Raw genomic sequence first — 23,163 nt, forward strand, 5'->3', positions numbered from 1 at the left:
GTTAAACACAGAATGAGTTGCGAAACAGTTGTTGAAATGCTTTGGGTTGAAACAAAATGTCTTAACATCCTGCCGAAACAGCGAAGGATGTTAACAGAGTGGACATTTGGTAAGTGACTGACTGACTGACGCCGACTCGTGCACAGCTCTACGCTCATTTAGTGAACACTGGAGGAAGAAAAAAAGGCTTTAAAGTGTCTCCATTCAGAGCAAGACAGGTACGGTACCACACTGCTGCTGCAGCTCCTCTTCCTCTTTATGTTTGTATATAATTGTGACTCGACTCTTACTTTCTTTACTGCAGATATGAACCCGTCTCCAAGTGTCGAAAACAGGCCTCAAAATGCCGTGATGATTTCATCACTTGGTGAGAAGTCTTTTTTAATCCGTCTCATTTGTGTCTGCCTTAATTTATATTTTACTGTTCCTTCATCCTCCCCCTCTTCCTTTCTCGTAGTTGTGCTAAATATTATTTGGTGGATGGTTATGATTGCAGCCGTTGGTGTGGGTGAGTTTATTTTGTTTAATAAGTAATATTTTTGACAGCAAGCTGAATCTTTTTCACCTTAACCCTTTTAAAACTGAAAATTGGTTTGATTTAAGAAAAAAACATAGCAAGAAGGCAATGAGCAACCATAGAAAAATTACCAAAAATGCAAAACAAATAAAGAAATAAAATGAAATCAATTAATAAAGTTTTAAAAAAAAATAAGTAAAAGACCTGAAAAAAAGAGCTTACTATTGCAATAATTTCTTAACATTTTTAAACAGGAAATTATGATAAAAAATATATATAGTTTTCCCTAACATTTTTCTTTTTTTTCCCTTTCCATTTTCCCTAGCTTTTAAAAAAAAACATAATTTTCTAAATCTACTTATTATTTGCAATTAATGACAATTCTTACCAAGTTGTTTGGTAACAATTGTTATTATTATTAAAAGTTAAACACTAAAGGTAAAAGGTATCTGAGAAGAGCACAAGAAATGTGATGTTGCTCCAGGTTTCAAGGGGGTTAATATTGTTGTTGGGTTTTTTTTCCCGGTTCTGGACTTTAGGAGTGACACATTTAAACAGTTGTCCAGTGCAGCCCAACATCCCCCTCTACCTGATAGTGCTGGGAGCAGGAAGCCTCATCTCGCTGTGTCTGACCTACACCAAGCCCGCCTGGGGGGACGGCATGGTCTGCCTTCTGTGCTCGGTCTCCATGGCCCTCCTGCACCTCTTCACTTTCGGCTGGTTCATTGCAGGTGGGAGAAGATGTCACAGAGATGTTATGATCATGCCAAGATAAATCCTTTTAGACTCTTCATTCTTGCATGGAGTTAATGTAAAGTTACTAAAGAGTATTTACACACACTCTGTCCTTCAGTAATGATAATGATGATGATACTACTACTACTAACAATAATAATAATAATAATAATAATTATATAAAAGTGCTTCACAGATTACACAACATAATACATCAAATAATCCAGCCCCACCCACCCCAAAAAAGAAGGAAAGAACAAAACAAAATACAACGAAAAACAACAGCAGTAATAACAAACACAGAACAAACCATAGCAAACAAAGTCACAGAAAAGTGATTTTTATGAAAATTATTTTGTAGCGGTGATGTAAAAGAAGTAAGCGAGGCTACGAGACAGGTCCAACGTTTTGGGGCCATGACAGCAAAAGCACAGTTTCCTTTTCAAGGTCTCGAGCGAGGGACTGTTAGCAGGTTTCTGTCAAACAATCTGAGATTGCGTGCAGATACATAATAGTTCACAGATGTATGCTGGTGCTATAGACCATGCAGTGCTTTAAAAGTAATGAGTGAAACCTTAAAATAAATCAAAATTTGAGGTTATGAGTAGTAGAAATTTGAAAACAATTATTGCTACTTTACACTTCTGCTCCTCTACAATCCAAAACATGCAATACTTAGTTTAAAGCCACTTAAAACATAATCTTATATGTTAAGTCAAGTTTTCAATAACTTTAAATTTCAACACTCAAAACAAATATCCTTAAGATTTTCATAAACTTGGACAGGTCTGATTGCAGCAGCAGCGCATGACAGGAACGCTCTCGAGGATCATTGGTTACTTTGGAAAGGAGCGCCCACTGCTCTGAGTGGCTAAATACCGGTTTTTGAAAGTAGATAACAGGAAACCAAGATGAGCTTCATTCGTGTTATGACACGAACAACGTCTTGTGTAGACGTGTGCATGGGCCGATTATGAGACAGTGGGCTGCTGGATACAGGCATGCAGAAGGCCCCACTACCTCTCCTACATAGGAGACACAGATGTAATAGCTATTCTGCCTCTCTTTGTAGTTGTTTTATGCCTTTTAGTAGTCATTCTGAGTCTCTTTACAGTTGTTTTGTGTCTCTTTGAAGACATTTTATGTCTCTGTACTTGCTTTGTGTCTCTTTTTAGTTACATTGCGTTTCTTATTCAGTCATTTTGTGTCCCTTAGTGGTTGTTTTTCTCCTTTTTGTAGCATTTTGAGTCTCACTGTGAGTTTTTGCAGGTGACTTGTGGATATTTGCTTGAGGTAATTCGAGCACACACTGTATATTCCAAATATTAATATACATTAAGGCTGGTCCTTCATTCATAGAGAGCCAGGTTGAAATTTTTTAACAAAATACTGTTGCTGTTGAAGTAAGATTCCACATCTGCTGATAAGCCAGTTGTTGCAAATCACTTAATTGGATGCACTGCACAGGGCACAAATTACAAGTCAATGTAACGAAGGCCACAAAGGACACAGGTAAGTTTGCCCCACTCGTTTCATCACAAAATATGCTTAAGAAAATACGAATGTGATGAAAGTAAGTTAGATCTTACAGACAACCAAATGCATTGTCATGATTTCACAAACAGGACAGTACAGTGGTCCAGTAATGAGTCAGCATTTTTGCACACCCAGTTCCTGTGTCTCAAAGTCAGTTTTTCTTTGTGTGTGTTTTTTTTAGGTCAGATGCCTGAAATAAGGTCTGTGGTTAACACAAGTTTCTTTGAAGCCTTGTCTTAAAAAAGCAGTTGCTAACCTAACCCTAATTGAAACTACGGAAAGTCATCACCCCAAACCTGGCTTTACAACTTTCATGTGGTGCCACCATTAAGTCAGCGACCGTGGTGTGGTGCACAGCCTATAAGCTTTTTACTTCTGGTGATTGCATTTAGGCTTCAAAAATCCTAAAATGGCGTCAATTTGTGAAGCTTATCTTGCTAAACAAAACGTGCAAGTGTCATAAACTTAGAGCTTATTTTCTGCAATGATCCAAAAATCCAATGAAAAAATCCCATCAGCTTTTGACGAAGAAACCGGAACGACTTCCACCTTAGTGTGCAGAAAAACGTCATCCCTGGAGCACGCTATACAGCAGTCAGTAGTTTCTGGGTGTTCCCGTCATGCGTGATAGAAAGTCTTCCCTCCTCTACTGTCCAATCTGCCTCATCAGGACTGTGTGTGTGTGTGGTTTGATTGGATTTGACTGACAGTGACCAAAAACCCACCATCTCTTATCCATAGATTAATGTCTATGCTTTAATCACATTCAGATTGAAATGTTGCTGAAAACGGATATATATATATTTTTTTTATCTCAAACCAGTAAAAACAGCACAGACAGAAAACTCTCAAATGAAACAACTTTGTGTTCATGTTGGACCCCGTCGCTCAAAATAAAAAGCTGATTGAAAGAATATGTTTTCAGGGCCTTTACGATCACTTTAGTGTGTAGTTTTTTGGGTTTTTTTTTTAAATTTACTGTTAATAGTGCATAGCATAAATTGAATCAAAAAAAGAATTAAAAGAAAATCTATGAAAGAGAGAAAATAGATCAAATAGAGTACAGTGAAATAATGATAATAAAAAAATATGTAATAGTAATTTAAGAAGGGTGATGGATACAATTTTAACTCTTGTGAGAAGATTTCACAGAATTACAGTAAAGTTTTGTGTGTAGATTTAATTTTAAATTGTTCTGAAATGTTCCCCTGTAGGCACTATCTGGGTTTATCCTGTATATCCTCCCGACTACTCATCTGGAGCACGGTTCTGTCAAAAGACAACCTACCAGTTTGCCTTCGTTGTCACCACTCTGGTTTGGGTCGCCGTGAGTCTCGTGTTTGTCTGTGGATGTTGTGTCGCTCTGCTGGCGTGCTGTGGGGTTGCAATCATTGGACGCAGATTAATACCCAGCCGCTACTCTTTCTATGGTGCGATAAGTGATTCACAAGAAGCCACAGCTGGTGATGTGTGATTTTTGACTTTTGTTCATGTCTTCACATGTCTGATGATTTTACAGTTGGTTTGACAGGAGTGAAACTCCAAACATTATTTTTTTGTGGTTGTTTTTATAGCTGCACAGTAGGTATTAAGATTGAGGGCAGCTACAAGTGGAATTATTATGGCAGCTCTCAAAACTGTAGAAACAAGGTGCTTTATTTTGAGACTTTTTGAAATCTGGGTTAGCATCTAGGTTTTTTGGGGTTTTTTTTGCTGCATTCAGACACTTTTCACAAGCTATTTGACTTCTTGGCTTCTTTTAAAAAACATGGGGAAAGAAATGTCCAACTAATTGCAAGAAATTAGTAGAAAATTACTGAAGATAGTTTTAAAAAGAGGGCTATTAAAAAAAGACCCCCCCCCCAAAAAAAAAAAAAAAAATACTCATAACATGTATAAAATAAATACTTTTTTCAGGGTCAGTTGCACTTTTCTTTTTTGATTATTTCATGGTAACTTTTTTTTTTTTTTTGCTGTTTTTTGGGCCATGTCTTGTTAAGTTGCTCCTGTATTGTTACAAAAAAATCCAAAACAAACTGCTCATGTTTCAAAGGGTTAAGTCACATTTTTGCAATATTTTGCTAATTTTGTTTTTCAGTCACAGAGCCTAATATGCTGAGCTGAGGCAGCTCTGTCCAGATAAATTCAACAGTCGACATTCTTGACAAGGCGTGTAGTCAAATGAACAGCACCGTCATTTCTTGTGCTTCCTGTTGACACCATTTGAGCACATAGAAGAGAAGTTGTTAGATAATTTGGTGGCAGCAAATACTGATTCAGCATTAAGATAGCGAATACATTTGCACTGATAGTGTGTTTTTATATCCTGCTCTGCTGTGTGCATGATACATGTTTTTGCAGTGGAATAACTTGTGCACGACTTGAAGATGCTGTTACAACAATGAATTGTTGAGTATCGTGTGAAAATAAAAATGTAATGTTGTTTGCATGATTTAATTGTGTAACGTTTCTATTTTCCACATAACTGATGTTTTTAATGAATCCTGTTTTACATATTAAGCACTCAGGGACTGTTTGGTTTTCTTGTCTCTTGTCTCTCTCTAAATGACCTGTAAAAAGTGACTAAAAATCGTGAGAATTTTGTAACATGACTTTAAATATGTAATTATTATATTATTATATTGTTTTTAACAATGTTTACCCACCCCCCCAGTTTTCCCCTTTAAAAAAAGAAATAAAAATAATCAGAATCTCCTATTTCTTGCAACATTTCTAGCTTATTACCTTTACCCCATATTTTTTTGAAAGAAATTGCACCAATTTGTTTAGAGTCCAAAGGTTCAAATACTTAAATTAAAAGAAATAAACCTTTAAGCATCATAGAAAACTATGATGAAGAGATAAAGAAAGAAAAAAGACAAGATAGGCCTACTCAAAGCTTATTGGTTGTGTTTTTTTAAATTTCATTTTTTATTAAATTGTACAAATGAATTGCCTTTATAATGTTATTCACTTAGATTCAAAACAACAACACAATATACGTTTTGATCAAAGATTGAATCCGAATAACCGAATACTTTTTTTCCCCCCAACTTTATTGAACTTGACAATAATTACAAATTCCAGTAAGAATCTCCGCTATGTCTTCTTACATAAACATAAACAAGTGCAAGGCAAATAAAATTATATATATTAACCATGACATATTAGAAAATAACATAAAATAGATAATAAACTAAATAACTAAATAATACAGGCAGTCCATCTTTTGCCACGAGACAGTCCTTCTTCCCATTTCATTCACAGTTCAAACACATGAAAGTGCTGCTTAAGGACACTTTAACACATGAAGACATTTCCATTACAGTCAGTTAAGGCATTAAAAGTTGTGACAGGTTGTTGCAAAGTTCTTCTATTGGTCCATATTTTTCAACTAAAAGTACTAGAGAGGAAAATAAGGTTTTTAATTCATTTTTAAAAGATATTAGTGAAGGTCTTTGATTTTTCCATTTACATGTATGTATATGTTATTTTCCCATAATCATGATAATCGAATAACCGAATACGGTTGGTTGTGATAAAGTTTAAACTACAAAGACTTTTAACTCAGGCGTTTTTCTGGACTGCTATTTTACCATGTGGGGTCCTTTTACATCACAGCCCAACGCTAGTTAGCTGTTAGCCTACAGGCTAACTAACATGCTGCAGTTATCTCAGCAGTGACTGAGAAGTAATTTAAATTACCGTCGGAGGAGTTTAAGCTCAAAACAGCATTGGACTTTTTTTTATTGATTTATCAGGATAAAGTCGTTGTTGGTGGGTTCCGGTGTTTGGTGAAGATGTGGAGCTCAGGCCGCCGTGTCCTTCAGGAGCTGCTGGTCCTGCCGGCTGTCCGGAGCTTCTCCCTCAGCTCTGCTCAGGTCTGCTGCTCATCAGCAAAATATACACAATCTGCCTCTGTTAGCGCTCACATTATGGCAAAATTATAAATAATCTGTCGGTGTTTGAAGCCGCTGTAACTCAGGATACGTACTTTACAGCGTCGAGTCACTGTTACGTCATTGCTTCTGATTTAAAAAGGTGTTTGTCAGACAGGTGTTACTTTGGTTAGTAGTTTGGCTCAGTGTTCAATATAACATTTACCTGGACAGTCACCTTATCGGCAGTTTTCGGCTGTCAAAAAATATCTTTGAAAAATATAACCTAATATATATATATATATATATATATATATATATATATATATATATATATATATATATACAACATACCTGCATGGTGAAATAATATATTGAATGTGTTCCACTTCAAAAAGGTTTGTTTTTACAACATTTAATATAAATAATCTAACTTTTTAATTGGACAATCAACAGTTTTCAGCTCTCGAAAAATATCTTTGAAAAATATATCCTATGATCTGTGTGTGTGTGTGTGTGTGTGTGTGTGTGTGAACAACATATGTACCATTATGATGATATAATATGTTGAATGTGTTCCACTTCAAAAAGGTTTGTTTTTACAATATTTTACATGAATAATCCAAATTTGTAATTGGACAATCAACAGTTTTTTGACTTGAAAAATATCTTTGAAAAATATAAGCTATGATATGTATACATATATATGTATATATGTAAACAATATACCTTTACGATGATATAATATGTTGAATGTGTTCCACTACAAAAAGGGTTGTTTTTACAACATTTTACATGACTAATCCAAATTTGTAATTGGACAATCGACAGTTTTTTTGACTCTTGAAAAATATCTTTAAAAAATGTAACCTTTGATATGTATACATACACACACACACACACACACATTGATATAATATCTTGTAAAAGGGTTGTTTTTACAACATGTAACATTAATAATCTAAATTTTCAATAGGACAAAAAAAAAGAAATCATGTTTATGTTACACTAAACATTTGGTCAAAACAAAATTGTCCTTCAGTTTTGGTTATTAGGACATTGGTCTTAAACTGAACTCCAAGTGTCATAAAAAGTCTTAAATCTTTCTTGCCTTATCTGCACAAATCCTTATAAACATGTTGTTTAAATTAATTGTTACAATGCTTAAAAGTTGTATTTATTTATTTATTTTGCCACACACAGGCTATACCACCGGATTAGTGGACCCAAAGATGTTCATAAAAAAAATGAAAAAAAGAAATGACAGTTGATTTAAAAGTTTGAGTTTGATGTTTGCACAGAACACGGTGGTGGTGGAGCGATGGTGGAAGGTGCCTTTATCGAAAATCGGCAGTCCGCCGAGGCTTCACCCTCGAAGACACCGAATCTACAAGCTGGTTGAAGACACCAAACACTCTCCCAACGAGAAGATGGAGCTCATCCTGACTCAGACTGTACCCAGTGAGTATCCACAGCGCTCTCAACACATAAACCTCAGCTGTCAGAGTTGTCACAAGAAGTAAAAACCCACATTTAAATATTTCTCTGCACCAGTGAAACTCTTTACGTTATAAAAATAACTTTGTGCCGACAGGGCTCGGTGGGCGAGGAGAAACTGTGCTTGTTAAAAAGTCTATCGGCAGAAATAAGCTGCTGCCCCAAGGCCTCGCAGTGTATCCTTCGCCGGAGAACAAAGAGATGTTTGCCGAGGAGACGAGAGTGTGTACTCTGTTTTAATACTGTCACTTATTTCCCTGCATATTAGACAGAAGTGTCGAGCTGTTAATCATTGTTTACTTTTTACCAACAGCTTCTGCGTGAGGGGAAACCAGAGGATAGAATCCAAACACGCACCGGACTATTGGTGAGTTATTTAAAAGCATTTCTTTTTTTCACAGATTGTGTTCACTACTCAGATCCTGTGTTTTCTGACTTTTTTATTTTATTTTTTTTCACAGACAGTGGAGCTCCTTAAAAAAACCCAGGTGAAGATACAGAAAGTACCCACAGATGAATTCCAGGTCACTAAAGAGGTCGTCTGCCGACACTTTCAGAAGCGGGTATGGATGTTTTTGTCTCTGTCTTTCTATTCACATTTTCCTGTTTGGCATGAATTTAGTGCTAAATTAAAACTTTTCTTTTAGCTGGGAATCGTCGTGCCAACTCATGCACTGACTCTCCCATCCGAGTCAATCAAGGACTTGGGTGACTACTGGTGTGAAGTTACGGTAAGAAATGTTCTTTTTCAGTGCATCACAGTATGGCTGCTCAGTGTATATATATATATATATATATATATATATATATATATATATATATATATATATATATATATATATATATATATATATATATATATATATATATATATATATATATATATATGTATATATATATATATATATATATATATATATATATATATATATATATATATATATATATATATATATATATATATATATATATATATATATATATATATATATATATATATATATATATATATATATATATATATATATATATATATATATATATATATATATATATATATATATATATATATATATATATATATATATATATATATATATATATATATATATATATATGTATGTATGTATATATATATATATATATATATATATATATATATATATATATATATATATATATATATATATATATATATATATATATTTATTTAATCATCATTGTGATGTCAACTTGTGTGATAAACATATTGCAAAAGACTGCAATATTGCACTCAGGTGTTTCTTTGAGTTAGTTTGAGTATCAGTAGGAAACCTTAAAAGGTAACTCAAATTTTCTTTTTTTACTGGGGCCTTTTTGTACAGTTCAGTGTTCATTTTGTTCAGTGAAGGAATGTTATAAGTAATTTTTCATTTTAAATTTGTTGTATTTTAGCAGTATGCTGAAAGCAGCAGAAAACTGAGCAAACTTTAGTCTGTTTATCGTTATTAATATTGTTTTCACGATTTTCAGTGTTAGTGTATATTTTCCTCAGAGCGTGCAGCTTTACACCACATGCATCTTTTTATCAAACATTTGCAGCACGTGGGTCCATGCCACTGATCCATTTTTAATAATTAGGAATTGATTAAAAATGTTCATAGTGTTAAAGTGAAAAGGTTTTTTTTTTTTTTACATTGTGGTACTGCATGTTGCAAGACAATAATTGATATTATTGCAAAGTGCAGCAGTCACAAATAGTAAATACAAAATATTTTCAGTTGAGAATTACCTTGAATCTGAACCTTTTGTTAGGATTTCTCCACTATACCTCCAGAACATTTCTTCATGTCACTCTTCAACACCTAAAAATAATTAAAAACCTCATCAACCAAAAGCAGCCTAAGGCTGTCCCTCCTCCAAAGGCCCGACTGCTTATTCGTGTTTTTATCCTCCAGGTTAATGGAATAGATACAGTACGTATGCCCATGTCGGTGGTACCATATGAGGACCCGTCTGCAAGTTACCAGCGACAGTTGAAGGCTCAAAGGCTGCAGCAGGAGCAGGCGGCCGCAGAAACTTCAGAAGCTGCTGCTGAGGAGGCAGATTGTGATGCTGAAGCAGGTAAAGACTCTGTGAGTCAAGTTAGCGAAGCTGCAGACTCAGCAGGAGTCTCTGCTGAAGAAACTGCAACAAGCACACAAACCAGTCAAGACACAACAGCTCCACCAAGTGACAGCCCGAAAAAAGATTAAAGGACTCCAAATGAAAATGTGCATAGAAGTACAGTGGATATTGTTTACCTGTAATACATATTGTACATGCATAAAATCCATTGTTTGCGTGATTATTAAATTAATTCTTTAAATGCTGAGGAACTATCAAACATTACATGTGAAATCTTTAACACCTGCAACATCGTGATGTCAGAAAATTAAAAAACTACCCAGTTGTATTCAGAAGTATGGAGCCGGGAAAGGAAAATATTTATTCATTAATCATTAGGAAAGGAAAAGTTTTATTAGTTTATGATTAATTTTAACTGCACAGCACGCGTAACAACAAGGATTTTTCCCAGCATGCCTTCAAACATGTTGGTCACTGAATTTGGACTGTTAGCTCCTAATACAGTTGAAAGCTGCGTACTTTTTTACCTGAAACCTGCTGAGGTCAAAGTTAGATTTTGTCCAAAGGAGACAGTAATGGAATTAAGCAAGGAGTGCTGTAAGTGTCAAATCCCCTTTACGCTGTCTGTTCAAAGAGGGAAATTTGTACCATTAAGCCGCCTCGCTGTTGTGTATATACAAGGTACAGTCTCAGGATGGGAAAACAACTGTTTCGCCTTTAAGGCGCCATGAGAGGTAGTAACAGCGCCTAAATGGTGTCTATCAGAAGGACAGCCGGCATGACGCGACCATAGGCAAGACGGGTGTGACGTTTTGACGACATGCTATGCACGTGACTCCGTGTGGGAGATTTAAAAAGCAGCTTCTAACAGTTAGCAGCTAAGTCAAAGAAGAGCAGCAGCCAAAAATGTCTGCATATTAGGAAAACAATGACATCGGAGAGCTCCTTAACCTCCGTGCAGAGGACGAAATCAGCCGCCATAGAACACAGATGGCACGATTGTTATTGCCAATTTATGCTGTTGTTATTGTTTCTAAAGTGATGCTGATGCGTGTTATATGTCACACCAGAGGTTGACGCTGTTAAATGTCATGCCTCTTGTGGTTCCGTGATGCCAGCATGCTGTCTAAAATCACACACTGGAGTGAAGTGATGCTGTCGTCATTTGGTTCTGTGTAAAAATAGCTTCACACCGAGCCATTAGTCCGCCATCACTGAGCGTTTGTTGCCTTAGTTTTTGCGATGCGTCCCACACCGCTGGCGAGAGTTGGGCCTTGTCGGCTTATGTTTTTAGGCTGATTCAGCATGTTGAATCAGGTACAGTGGAGCCTGTCGTTGAAGGAAAACCCCTCTGATGGCATTTCAGCTCAGAGCATGAGAAAAGAGGTTTCGGTTCTCCGGCCTGATGCCTAAAGAAACAGCTGAGAGTAAAATGCAAGTTTGGTTCTCTGGCAGTTCATGTAAAACAGCTTTAAAAAAAAAAGGATTTAATGTTCACAATTTTGCTGAGTTTTCAATTTTAGAATGTGAATTAAAAAATTAGGGATGAAATAAAAGCAACGTGAACTATTTTTAGATCATTTATTTAATTGTGAGCAGCATGTTTTCCAACATCATTTTTTTTTTTTAAATTAAAAAATCACTGATTCAGCGTATAAATATGGAACGTGCCACAGCTTTCTGCTGACTGGTTCATTTCTAAATATCAACAGCAGCATTTGACCAACATTTGTGTGATTGCCAGAGATCCAAACCTGACTCATACAATCTTTGTCACAAGTGAAAAGGAGTCGCATCAACTTTCTCTGTACGAACGGGACACATACACACTGAAAGGAAAACATTTATAATAGCATCTTAAGGGTCACGTTACATCGTCTCTGCCACAGGTACCTTAAAAACACAGTTATATTGTTATTTGTAGGTACAGAGCCTATATTTACTGTAAATTACTGTGAAAGGAAGTTTAGAGACTGTGGCTGAAGTAACACTTTATGGAACATTTGACCAAAATATCTACTGAATAATAACAATTCAACACAAATACAGGAAGGAGGGCAGGGGGAAAAAACTCTTATAAAGGTGTGTATAGTTTCTTCCCACACACAAGTTTTCCCTTTGTGGGGGGGGGGGTATCTGGAAAGCTCTACTCTAGTTTCTGATGCAGGGTTTCCACATGCCACCAAGAGTCCACAGTCTGATATTTAGAAACCGTATTTGGCCTGCGTCTGTCTGCGGGATAGCTTGTTATCTGCCCAGCTGTTCTTCAGCTCCAACTCACGTTCCTTCGCCTGAGAAAGAAGAAAATCAAGTAATATATTTAGAGGGGGAAAAAAATAATATAAAATATAATATTCATGATATTTATAAATTTCAAATATTATTACTTTGTTTTTGAAATGGCATTATATTTGGTTAAATGTGCATTGTGACTTGTTTTGGACTTGAAACTCAAAGAACTTAAGTGCTAAGATTTAAGACTTACTTGTGACTTGCAAAACAATAACTTGGTGCCACCTCTGGTACAGATATGTAAGTCTAATTATAGAGGTCAGACTACCTGAGATAACATTGGAAAACCCGCTTTAAAAAGAGCCAAAAGTATTTAGTGAGAAAACACAAAAATATGAGTTCTACTTAACCGTTTAAACAATAAAAATAAATCCACACTCTGTGCACTGATCCCAATTTTGAATACCATCCAGGGTGTGTAAAAATAAAACACCGCCCAACATGACCACAGAGCCAATTACTCTGAACGATAAACAAGAACCTGCATGCAAAGTTAAAGAGAAATTTGGCCACTATTTTTAGCTTGTTTGAACGCCTTGTGTAGGCATCGCCATCTGGCTGCTAACTGTCTAAACCGTAGGCACACAGCAGGCAGCACAACGCTTGATATTCGCTCTGTCCAAACAAGCGCGGTGACCAACAGCTTGGAGCTAAATCTGTGCAGACATGTCACACCGGGAGTGCAGACTCTTGGCATGTTGGTACAGAAACACTCTGCTCCGAATCACCTTCAAAACTGACAAAACATTTTTTTTGCCCATTTACCTTCGTTACAATATATTCTATTTGTGTTCAGTGACATTTTTTATGATCTTTTTTTTTTTTTTATTGACATCTTTTGTACAGCATATTTAAATAAACAGGCTAGTTTGGTAACATCATTGAATTTAGCTGAACTCTGAATCCCTCCCAGTTAAATCTTGTGATATTTTAGTGTCAGAACATCTATAATGTAGCATTTCAAGGACTACACTGACTTTTGGGTTTGCACAGACGTTCTGCTGAACCCTGACAAAGCAGATCACAGAATTTTGCAATGCAAAAACGCGGTAAGTATAATTTACGCTTCAGACGAACTCACCTGGTGAATGAGATATGTTATCTGATGCTTGCGTCGCTGTTGCCCTGTGGGCTGTTCCCCTTTTTTCTGCAGAAATGAAAAAAGATGTTACATGAAGTGCCATCAGGACATTTTCTGACTTCTCGTGTTGTTTGACGAGTCATTTTTGTTAAAGCTCTGTAAGTCATGAGTCAAATAACCAAAACTGTATTCTTCTTGTGAGTGTTCACATTTAAGAAATAAGAATCCTGTCTGTTGAATCAGGCCATGAAATATTTTTCAGCTCTACCACATCAAACATTTTATAGCTGGAGGGCTGCAGGTGTTACCAGTCTCAGCTGAGTGTACATCTTCAGTGCGCAAAAGCACACATCCTTCCACTTTCCTAAAGCTGAAAAAAAATCTGAACGTAAACGCGAGCACCACTTTTTCACCCAACCCTGCCAATTCTAATCCGCCAGTAGAGATCTAGTCGGGTCACCTTGCTGAAGGACTGACGGGTCTGCTTCTCCTCTGTCATGCTCTTGGTCATCCACTGCTGGTTGCCACTCAGCTGGTCATCCCCTTTGATTTCCAGGAACTTCACCTCCTCTTTGCCTCTATTCCGTTTCCCCTGCAGCCGCATGAACTGAAACACCGGAAGAAAACGCTTACATCAGTTAAACGTTTTAAACTTGGCTGATTGCAGCTGCAAAATTATCAAGAGTTAACCCTACAAAGCGCTCAGTTCCCTCGTCTTAAAGCTAGCAGGTTTTTGGTTAGATTTTTACATCTGCCGATTGAGTTGACACTAAAACCATTAAAGTGTTCATTTGTGAAGATTATCTTACTGAACACAACGTGTAAATGTCAAAAATGTTTGTTTGCCACAGACTTTATTTTCTGCAAAAATCCAAAATCCAATACAAAAATCCCACAAGCCTTTTGATGAGGGAACCGGAGCGATGAAAAACATCCTTGCAGCACTCTATTAACTAAGCACAAAGCAAGTTCTATATCAAAACAATAGAGGGAGAGGAAGCAGCAAACTTCTTACTGCTTCATCATCAAACATGGCGGAGTTTCCAGGCTCTTCAGCTTCTGCCAATCCGACGTCAGGGTCTCCATAGTATGGCTCATTATAATATCCCTGCCAGAGGAGACAAAAGTTTGTGATGTCACTTAAATTCATGTCCCATAATGGCTGGTTTATATAGCTTGAGTTGATCATCAGACTGCTCTTATCTTTTATTTGCGTATGCAGGCCTCTGGCTGAGAGCAGTTAGCTGACTCTGGATACTGATACCATCTTGACACTGTGCATGGTTAATGTTTATGAATGGCAAAACAAGGATGTCACTGCAAAAACTGGACACACCTGAGACTATAAAGACAATTAAGTGGCTCTGTGAGCTCTATGTATATTTTTGGTTGTATTATTTATGGATGTTTTGGTGCTCTCGTTGCATTTGTGAACATGTGACATTTATACTGTCAGCAGTATCTGTAGCACGTGGCTGGATCGTGCAAGTGCATGCATGCCTTTCCTGAAGTGAAGGCTTCCTGAGGTTTTCCATGACTCTACTTATGAGCTGAATTAAAATCTCCCAGCTTTTACAAGAGGACTGACCTTGAAGTGGATTGGCTTTTGTCAGCTCCTTAAATAATCCAGTTAATGCAACTACTCAAGTGCATATTCAGCACAAGTAGAATAACATGCAGGATGAGCTACATCATGAATCGTGATTACCTGAGGGAGAGCTTCTGGGCCTGGCAAGGGCTGCTGATACTGCGGATATTGACCTCCCCATGGACCAGCTCCCTCATGGTTACCTCCAAAGTCGAGAGGGGCGTCTGACTGACCCGGCTCATCGGCAGGTGCAAGAGGAAAAGGGAGAGGAAGAGGCTCTACTGGGGGTCCTGGCTCAGGGTCTAAGCTTGGGACGACTGCAGGGAGAGGCTGGGAGCTCTCGCCCAGAGAAAAGTAGTTCTGTGGGGTTATGTCCTCCTCGTTATCCTGGTCGTCAGTGGCTATTTGTCTGGCCAGCTGCAGGGCGGCGGACTTTGCCGCGGCTTTAATAGCAGAGGGAGATGCACTAGAACCAAGCAGACCCTGAGCAGGCGTTCCAGGTTTGGGTTTTTTGGGCTCTTGACGCTTGGTGAGTGTGTGAGGAATCAAGGGTCTGTCAGTCTCCTTCACTATCAGGTTTTTGGGTTGCGGTAGAAGGGAGGACAGGCCTGAACCCTGAAACAGAGGAGAGATACGAATGAAAAGAGGCAGTGCCAGTGCAGGCAGCTACGCACATCACATGTATACAATCACATAATATCATAATGTGAAGTCACATGACAGCTGAATTATTCCTGTAATGTTTAGGTTATGGAGATGAGGCAGCATTTTACTCTGTCTGTCTGTGTGATCTCCAATCTGAGTTTTATTAGTAATTTATTTAAAAACAGGTTTGAGTGTTCCTCAAACCTTACTGAATAAATTTAACTGAGGAAATAAAAACTTCAGGTGACAGTGAATGTAACAGCACACGGTGAGATTTTATTACCTGAGGGTGTAGTTTCTTCTTTGCTGGTTCATCATCATCATCATCAGAGTCTGACTGTGGACATGAAATACACAAACTGTGAATTACAACCTGATAACACACCACAGGCGCTACACTGCGTTAAAGCAAAGTGCTGATACAACTCACATCCCGTCTCTGGATCTGTGGCACGGTGATTTTGACAGGCTCTGTTCGCTTCCTCGGCTTGGGCAGACTGGATAATATGCCTCCTTTAGATGGCTGAAGATCCAGGTCATCGTTTGACGTGATGTCCCGATTGGTTTTTGTCTCATTTCTTGGTTCACCGGGTCCTCCTGGCTGCTTTTTAGGGGCCGGCAGAAGTGAGAAGAGCCCCCCTGAGCTGACTTTGCTCTCCGGTGCTGCAGAGGTTGAGGTCTCTTCTGAGTCACTGTCATCACTGCTGCCGTAGGCGACTAAAGACATGTTTGCTGGTGCTGTTAAAGGTTATTAATCTGCAGGAAGTCGTGGACATGGATAACTGCTTCTCCTTGGTTTGGCCTCAAAAAGCTGCACTCACACTTTCCGACGAGCTTACTTCAATTAAAGGTACGCTAATTTTTGATAATTATAGCCAGGAAGATAATGGAATAATTCCCAGTGGAGCTGTAGTGTCAGGAAAATAAAAAAGGGGCCTCACAGTGAGGTCGTTAAATCAAAGGACTGTCCCAACTTCACAGCGCTAGCTAACGTTAGCTAGGCCGCCGCGGAAAATGGTATAAACTACCCGGAAGTTTCCTGCTTTGTCAAACTAAATTCGTTTCTGATCTGTTACTGCACATAATAAGACAGCGGCTGATGCAGCAGCTGTGATTTACACCGCAGAAAATGAGCTTTTTAGTCCCGACACTCATCAAAACATTCGCCTCGACCATTCATGATTGAAGAAACGTGAACTGCGCAGCTTTTTGCGCAGCCTTCTTCTTCTTCTTCGGTTTGTTTTCTGTTGGTAAACAACTTGAGAGCACTAACGCCCCCATCGAACAGAGTACGTATACACATCTAATTATATATCTAAAATAAATAAATACAAATCTCTTGCCGTTGTTACACCGAATTTATGGGTTTTAATCATAGACTCTAGATAAAGATTTTTCTATGGAGATATAAAGATAAAGATGTTTATATATAGTCTATTGTTTTAATAAACATGGTCGAGACTCCATTCTGTCTATTCTAAAATGAAAAACGTGCACATGGCGAGTGGATTATATTTTCTTAATAATTATTTAAATAGATAAATACAGATGTTATTAGTTTTACAGGTTTCGATAATGACAGAGTGAGGAGTGTCTTCACAATTGGGATTACATTGTAAAGTTGCAAAGCTGTAGATCACACAGGTGATTTGTGAATTTTCAGAGTTTTGAACTTTAAAGAGTTGCTCACCATCAGGACTATAGGCCCCCGATTCCAGGGGACATGACCTATGTGCCAAGGTATTTTCATTTATAGGAGGTTAGATTGACAAACCAGAGTCAGAGCTGCTCTGCCCCAAAAACAGAAGGCTTAATTGCAGTTTCATCAGAGAGACAAATCAAGATAAATAACACAGTGACTATTTAACTCATAACCTTGTTTAGCTTGCTTATAAAACAAGGAGATATAATAGGCTAATTTTTCCTTACTGTCTTCACTATTCATCCATGTGTGTCACAAAAATCCTTATAGGCCTATTGTCCAAACAAAAATATCTGGACACCCGTATTGTTATGCTTTTGTGTCTTTATTACCAACTGGGCAAATTGGGCAACTGCCCAGGACCCCAGGCACTGAAAGGGCTGCAAAAGCTCTAGGTTCAGTGTTGGGGAAACTTTAGAGGCCAGAGAGCCACATTTTATTTTTCCTTGGGGCCCTCTAGTGGATTAAGACAGCCATGGCTGGCCTGAGAAAATCTTAAATAAGATTCATGGGAACTGTTTGAAGGAGGCCCTTTCCTATTTCAACATGACAATAGCCCCTGCACACGAATCAAGGTCTGCAAAGAAATTATTTTGTGTTTGGAACACCGTTGGAATGAACCGGACCAAAAAAGATCACCAATCCTCTGTGCCTGACCTAACCAACCCCTGCATTCAAGTCCCACCAAATCCTGTCCCCAAATCAGAGGAGTGGAGGCTGTTAAAGCAGTATGTTAATGCCCATGGTTTTGGATTGAGGTGTCCAACAATCACATATGGGTCCAATGTTTGTTTCACATACTTTTGGCTATTTATAATAGTTGAAATTTGGAATTTAATGAAGTAATTCATATCTATGGTAATGACAAACTTATATGGGAGTAATGGGGAGACAGGCTGAGCTACATGCTGGTCCCAGTTTTACTAAAAATGTGTCAGAAAATATGCACCATTAAAGCACATTATTGACTGACATGATAACACATGAAAGGCCCCTCTTAACAGTCATTAAAGCCCTATCCTGTGTCAAAACTTAATTCAAATAATTGATTTCAGTTTTGTGTTTATGCCACATATTCAGAAATAAATGTGTTTTATCAAATTATACTTCAGCACAAATGTACCCTGGTAGTATTACAGCACAGAAAACTGCAGTTATTGTTTATACGGGCCTTTTTTTGCCTTGGGTCCCCTTGCAGGTTAATCTGGCCATACAGTTAAAATTGGTCTATTTATTTTTGACAGATTGAGAGCAAATTCCCTAAGGTGAGACGCCTCAGGTGAAATCATATTTATGGAACGGTCAATTTTAGGTGAGTGAGCATCCATACAGTCCTCCTTTCAGACTTGTGGGAAGAAAACGTACGAAATGCAAAATTAGGTGTTTATTTTAGTTTAGATTTACGCTCTGAAAATGTATGCAGAAAATGCATATTTAATTAAATATTTACTCATTTGCATATTAAGTAAAAAGCTCCCTCAGGTTTTACAAAGTAAAAGTTCCTCCCATGCTGACACCTCCTTTGCATGCATTGCAGACTGCCTTCCAGGGTGTTGGTTGGTTAATTTTTTATCAGCGACTACTAAAATAAAACGTTTACAGATAATCGGCAAAATGCCAAATATTGGCTCCCAGGCCGATAATTTGTCGACCCCTCGTATTATCTGTTGAATTTTTAACCTTGGATGACAGCCTTTTTCTTAAAAAAAAAAAAACAAATATAAAAATATATATCTTTATTCTGACTTTATATCTCAGTCAATAACTGTCCTGTAAATGTCCACTGTTTTTATTGCTCGCTTTTCCAAACCGAGAGCTGTTATTTTAATGAGAAATGTTCCTGCAGTTCGAGGTTTGGTCGACAGGGGCGCTGACTGCAGCCTCGTCAGGTACTGGGGGCGCGTCTGCAAACTGGGAAGCGGGTTTCAATTTCAAACCCAAACAGTCCGAGGGACGAGCCAGCTCAAGGATTGCGGGACAACGCGAAAACCAAATAGTTACAGCGTTTAGCCGCACAGTTAGTAACGCTATTCAATCACAAAGTAGAGCGGTGTCGTTGCTCTAACCTGCCGTGGTTTCAGTCCACAGATTCAGCGAAAAAAAAAGTCGCCCGCCGCGTCTTCGCTCCAGTTTTCCGCGCCTGGTTTATTTGGATGACAAACGGACGCTTGCCTTGTTTGCAGCAGGTGTTTACCAACCCGGACAGTGTGATAAACTAAAACTCCCGCTGCGTTTTAATTCATTTATCTTACACAGCAAGCCATTTCTGCAAGAAACATGCCGAGGTCCAGCAGGCAAAGAGAATACAAACCTGGGGATCTTGTATTTGCTAAAATGAAGGGGTACCCACACTGGCCTGCGAGGGTAAGCACCTGACGTTACCTTTCTTGTTTCCATCTATACATTTGGGTTTCGTTTTGGTCCTTGTGGCCGCCTGCTCACACCACTTGTTTACCTGCGAGGCCTAACAGTAGTTAGCTACCATGAGTTAGCTTAGCTCGGTCGAGTTAGCTACGTTGCCCAGCATCCACACACAGCTAGCCAACAGTAGACAGTTGCAAATTTCTTTCGGGTGAGTCATCGGGTAGACAGGCAGCTCATTACCCAGCTCTGCTAACTAAATATGAATGTTGTTGCTAGCTGCTCTCTGCCATAAAGGTTACTTTTTATGTGCCGCTTTTCGTCTCCCAGAGGGCCCGTTAGGCTAATGTTAACTTACAGCTAACCGTTAGGAAGAGCAGTTGGGTAACAGAACGAGTTAACGGTCATGTCATATACGTTAACGGCTGTCCACGAGCAAACGTTATCTGAACGTTAAAGTTGCGCTATCTCAGCGAAGACACACTGACGGAGCCAAATGAACTTATTAGCTAAGTTACGTGCTACGTAAGTTGTTTTCAATTTTAATAACTGTTGCATTTACAGTCTACACATGGCTGCTTGTGTCGCCATATGCGCTGGTACTTTGTAAACATACCCGCCTGCCCACACTTGTTGCAACGTTGTTCCTGCTCGTGTCAGTAATGTTCTTATACTTTGAAACTTTTATTAACGCAAATCCAAATATATGAAAGTGAAACCTAGGTTCAGAGGCTTTTATAGTGAGTTTCTTCCTAATATGAAAGTACTTAATGTATGAAACGTTAAAATGCAGTGGTACTGTTAATCGTAATGGATTAATGTGATTTACAAATAAGATCTAGCCTTTGACTCCTGAATCCTTTGAACCAGGAAAGACATCACTTTTCTTGTGCTTTATTCAGACGCCTGTTACATGCATTTAAACTTTGAAACCTGAGAAAAAATTATGATGATTATTTGTTTAACATGGCTTTAAAAGGCAAGAAGGAACTTAGCAATAGATGTTACACAAACTGTAAGAAATTAGGAAAAGAAAAACACCTGGAAATTACTTTTGCAAAAGATAAAATGTAAAGCGAGAGAAATGTTTTGGAGATAATAATATAAATTGAGAAAATGTCCAGAAAAGTACATTCATAACAGTTGTTGTTATTATGATAATTATCGACTAATTATTTGTATGTTTATCATTTTGGTTGATTTTATTTTATTTTTTTTAACCTAGTGTTTTATTTGTTTGTATATATTTTTTTTATTTTTCCCCTTAATTTCAGGTAATTTTCTTGTTGCCTGGAACTTGAAATTTCTTGCCGTGCCTCTGAACGAAATGAAGCCAATTTGCTCAAGTTTCGAAGGGTTAATTCATAAGTCATTTATATATTTATACACTTCAATACTCCAATCGCCTGATTTCATCTGTTTTATATGCACCTGATTCTTTTCATCCAATGCAAGATCTCACAGTTAAAGTTGTTTCTAGATGAGATTTTTTATTTATCTAGTTTTTTATTAGTATTATAATATTTTTAATAAAGTGTTGCTGCTTGTAACTTTAAAATAAATTTAATTATGGTACACTTTGGTCCAGACTAATAAAAAAAAGAATGGTATAAGACTATAACGTAACGTCTACCCGGTCTATAAACACACAGTAGCCCAACATTGCTGTCAAATTTTCCGAGGAATTCAGCATGCGAGAAAACGTGAACTTTTTAACTCTCACTCAAAGTTTTGTAAATATTATTACCCATATACTAAATAAAAGAAAACAAGGATAACGACAACCAAAAAAGTTTTGTCCTGCACTAAAGCCAGTAAAGGAGGAAGTATTCAAATCATTTACTTAAAAAAACATTACAACACCCCACTGTTAAAACACTCTTACAAGAAAAGCCCTGCGTCGAAAATGTTACTTGCGTAAAAGTATGCAAGTATAATTAGGAAAAGGTACTTAAAATATTAAAAGTGCATAATAGAAAAGTCTCACATCAGAGAAGCAGGACAGACTTTTTTTTAAACATGAAAAACAACTGAAACAACCAAAATAATTCTGTTGATCAACTCATTGATTAATCGGCTAATCACTTCAGCTTTACTTGTTGGCATTTATAATGTTGGTAGTTTATAATGGCAAACCATTATATTTTATGAACTCTAATATTGTCATGTGTGCAAAAATCTAAATCCGTAATCTAGCAAGTAACTACAGCTGACTGAAAAGTGCAGTAATCCCCTATTAAATGCATCGGAGTAGAAATATTAAGTAAGATGAGAAGAGAAGACTCAGGTAAAATAAAAAGTACCTCAAATTGTACTGAAGTACAGCACTAGAGTAAATGTACTTAGTTATATTCCACCACATACTATAGCCAAAAACTACAATGGAAAAATGTGGAAATAAAGCGACACATAACCACAACTGGCCTGAACAGTTGAAAAGGAAACACTGGATTGCACCGTTAAGTGAGAGTTTCTGTTTTTGATGTAGCAGCTGCTCACATTTCAGTGATCGAACTTGTTGCTTACACACATACAAAAACTGTCTTCTGGTTTATTAAGAGTGTCACTAAACAAAACTATTAAATCTGCACCACCCAATAAGTTAGTGTCAGTGTTTATCTCTGCCTTTTCCCTCCTTTTTCTTATCGGCCATGCCCATGTCAGTAGGCCACAGGTCCTGCCCCACCTATCCTGACACAGTGGTCATATCTGGGAATACCAAAAGGCCTGTTTGGCAGTTTGCAATCAGGCGCCATCATAATACTGCCTTCCTGTGTCTCGGCGTCTTGCTGTGTGTTTAAATACACAAATAAATACTGGCAGAGTGGTGGAGCCAAACACTGTGCTGCAAGGATGTTAAGCATGTAAAGTGATGCAAAAAGGTGGACTAACCCTTGTTTTCAATTGGATCACTTGATGTTATCTGAAAAAGATGAATTGAGAAATGGTTGGGGCATTTTTCTTGTCATTTTAGAGTAAATGATCAGCTGATTAATCAAAATAAAATACAACTAATTAAACTTTAATAAATAAAAACGTATATATTAAGCGCAGCCTGGACTAAAAAAAAAATGTCTTGCATAGGTACTAATGTGTGATTTGGTAACCCAAAGAACTGATTTATTTATTTATTTTTTTAACATTTTCTAGTTATGAACATATATTGTAGCTCTGGATATGTTTATCAAATTTAGGTTTTAAACTCAATACATCAATTAGAATATT

The 23,163-nt window shown here is 37.5% G+C and overlaps 4 protein-coding genes across 5 annotated transcripts in view; 3 read left to right on the forward strand and 1 right to left on the reverse strand.

Annotated features, from left to right (window-relative positions):
• On the forward strand, nt 1-5,506 carry LOC121958041 (transmembrane protein 272-like). 2 transcript variants are annotated; one of them, XM_088090073.1, is made up of 5 exons: nt 3-218; nt 305-367; nt 458-508; nt 1,057-1,248; nt 4,003-5,506. In XM_088090073.1, exons 2-5 carry the CDS (start codon nt 307-309, stop codon nt 4,260-4,262), a joined length of 564 nt encoding a protein of 187 aa, XP_087946199.1. In that variant the 5' UTR covers nt 3-218; nt 305-306; the 3' UTR covers nt 4,263-5,506. The 2 variants fall into 2 exon arrangements, with proteins under 2 accessions (XP_087946200.1, XP_087946199.1); XM_088090074.1 differs by lacking the exon at nt 458-508 and having other exon boundaries at nt 1-218.
• Nucleotides 5,507-6,390: 884 nt separating this feature from the next.
• Nucleotides 6,391-10,528, forward strand: mrpl9 (mitochondrial ribosomal protein L9). Its single transcript, XM_042506932.2, has 7 exons — nt 6,391-6,669; nt 7,968-8,127; nt 8,261-8,385; nt 8,477-8,530; nt 8,625-8,726; nt 8,811-8,894; nt 10,101-10,528. The coding sequence occupies exons 1-7, from the start codon at nt 6,589-6,591 to the stop codon at nt 10,395-10,397; spliced, it is 903 nt and encodes a 300-aa protein (XP_042362866.1). The 5' UTR covers nt 6,391-6,588; the 3' UTR covers nt 10,398-10,528.
• Nucleotides 10,529-12,099: 1,571 nt separating this feature from the next.
• prcc (proline rich mitotic checkpoint control factor) lies at nt 12,100-17,095 on the reverse strand. The gene is made up of 7 exons (XM_042506392.2): nt 16,306-17,095; nt 16,159-16,212; nt 15,351-15,845; nt 14,658-14,750; nt 14,103-14,249; nt 13,643-13,708; nt 12,100-12,560 (listed from the first exon to the last, which is right to left on the reverse strand). Exons 1-7 carry the CDS (start codon nt 16,600-16,602, stop codon nt 12,474-12,476), a joined length of 1,239 nt encoding a protein of 412 aa, XP_042362326.1. The 5' UTR covers nt 16,603-17,095; the 3' UTR covers nt 12,100-12,473.
• Nucleotides 17,096-19,460: 2,365 nt separating this feature from the next.
• The window catches only part of LOC121958138 (hepatoma-derived growth factor-like), a 9,340-nt gene continuing 5,637 nt past the window's right edge, over nt 19,461-23,163 (forward strand). The window contains exon 1 of the mRNA XM_042507009.2: nt 19,461-19,941. Coding sequence (XP_042362943.1) covers nt 19,855-19,941 — 87 coding nt within the window. The 5' untranslated portion in view covers nt 19,461-19,854. The remainder of the gene's footprint in view (nt 19,942-23,163) is intronic.

The sequence above is a fragment of the Plectropomus leopardus genome, chromosome 17 (assembly GCF_026936395.1).
Source record: "Plectropomus leopardus strain MGB_pleo_1.0 chromosome 17, ASM2693639v1, whole genome shotgun sequence".
In the NCBI taxonomy this organism is placed as follows: domain Eukaryota; kingdom Metazoa; phylum Chordata; class Actinopteri; order Perciformes; family Serranidae; genus Plectropomus; species Plectropomus leopardus.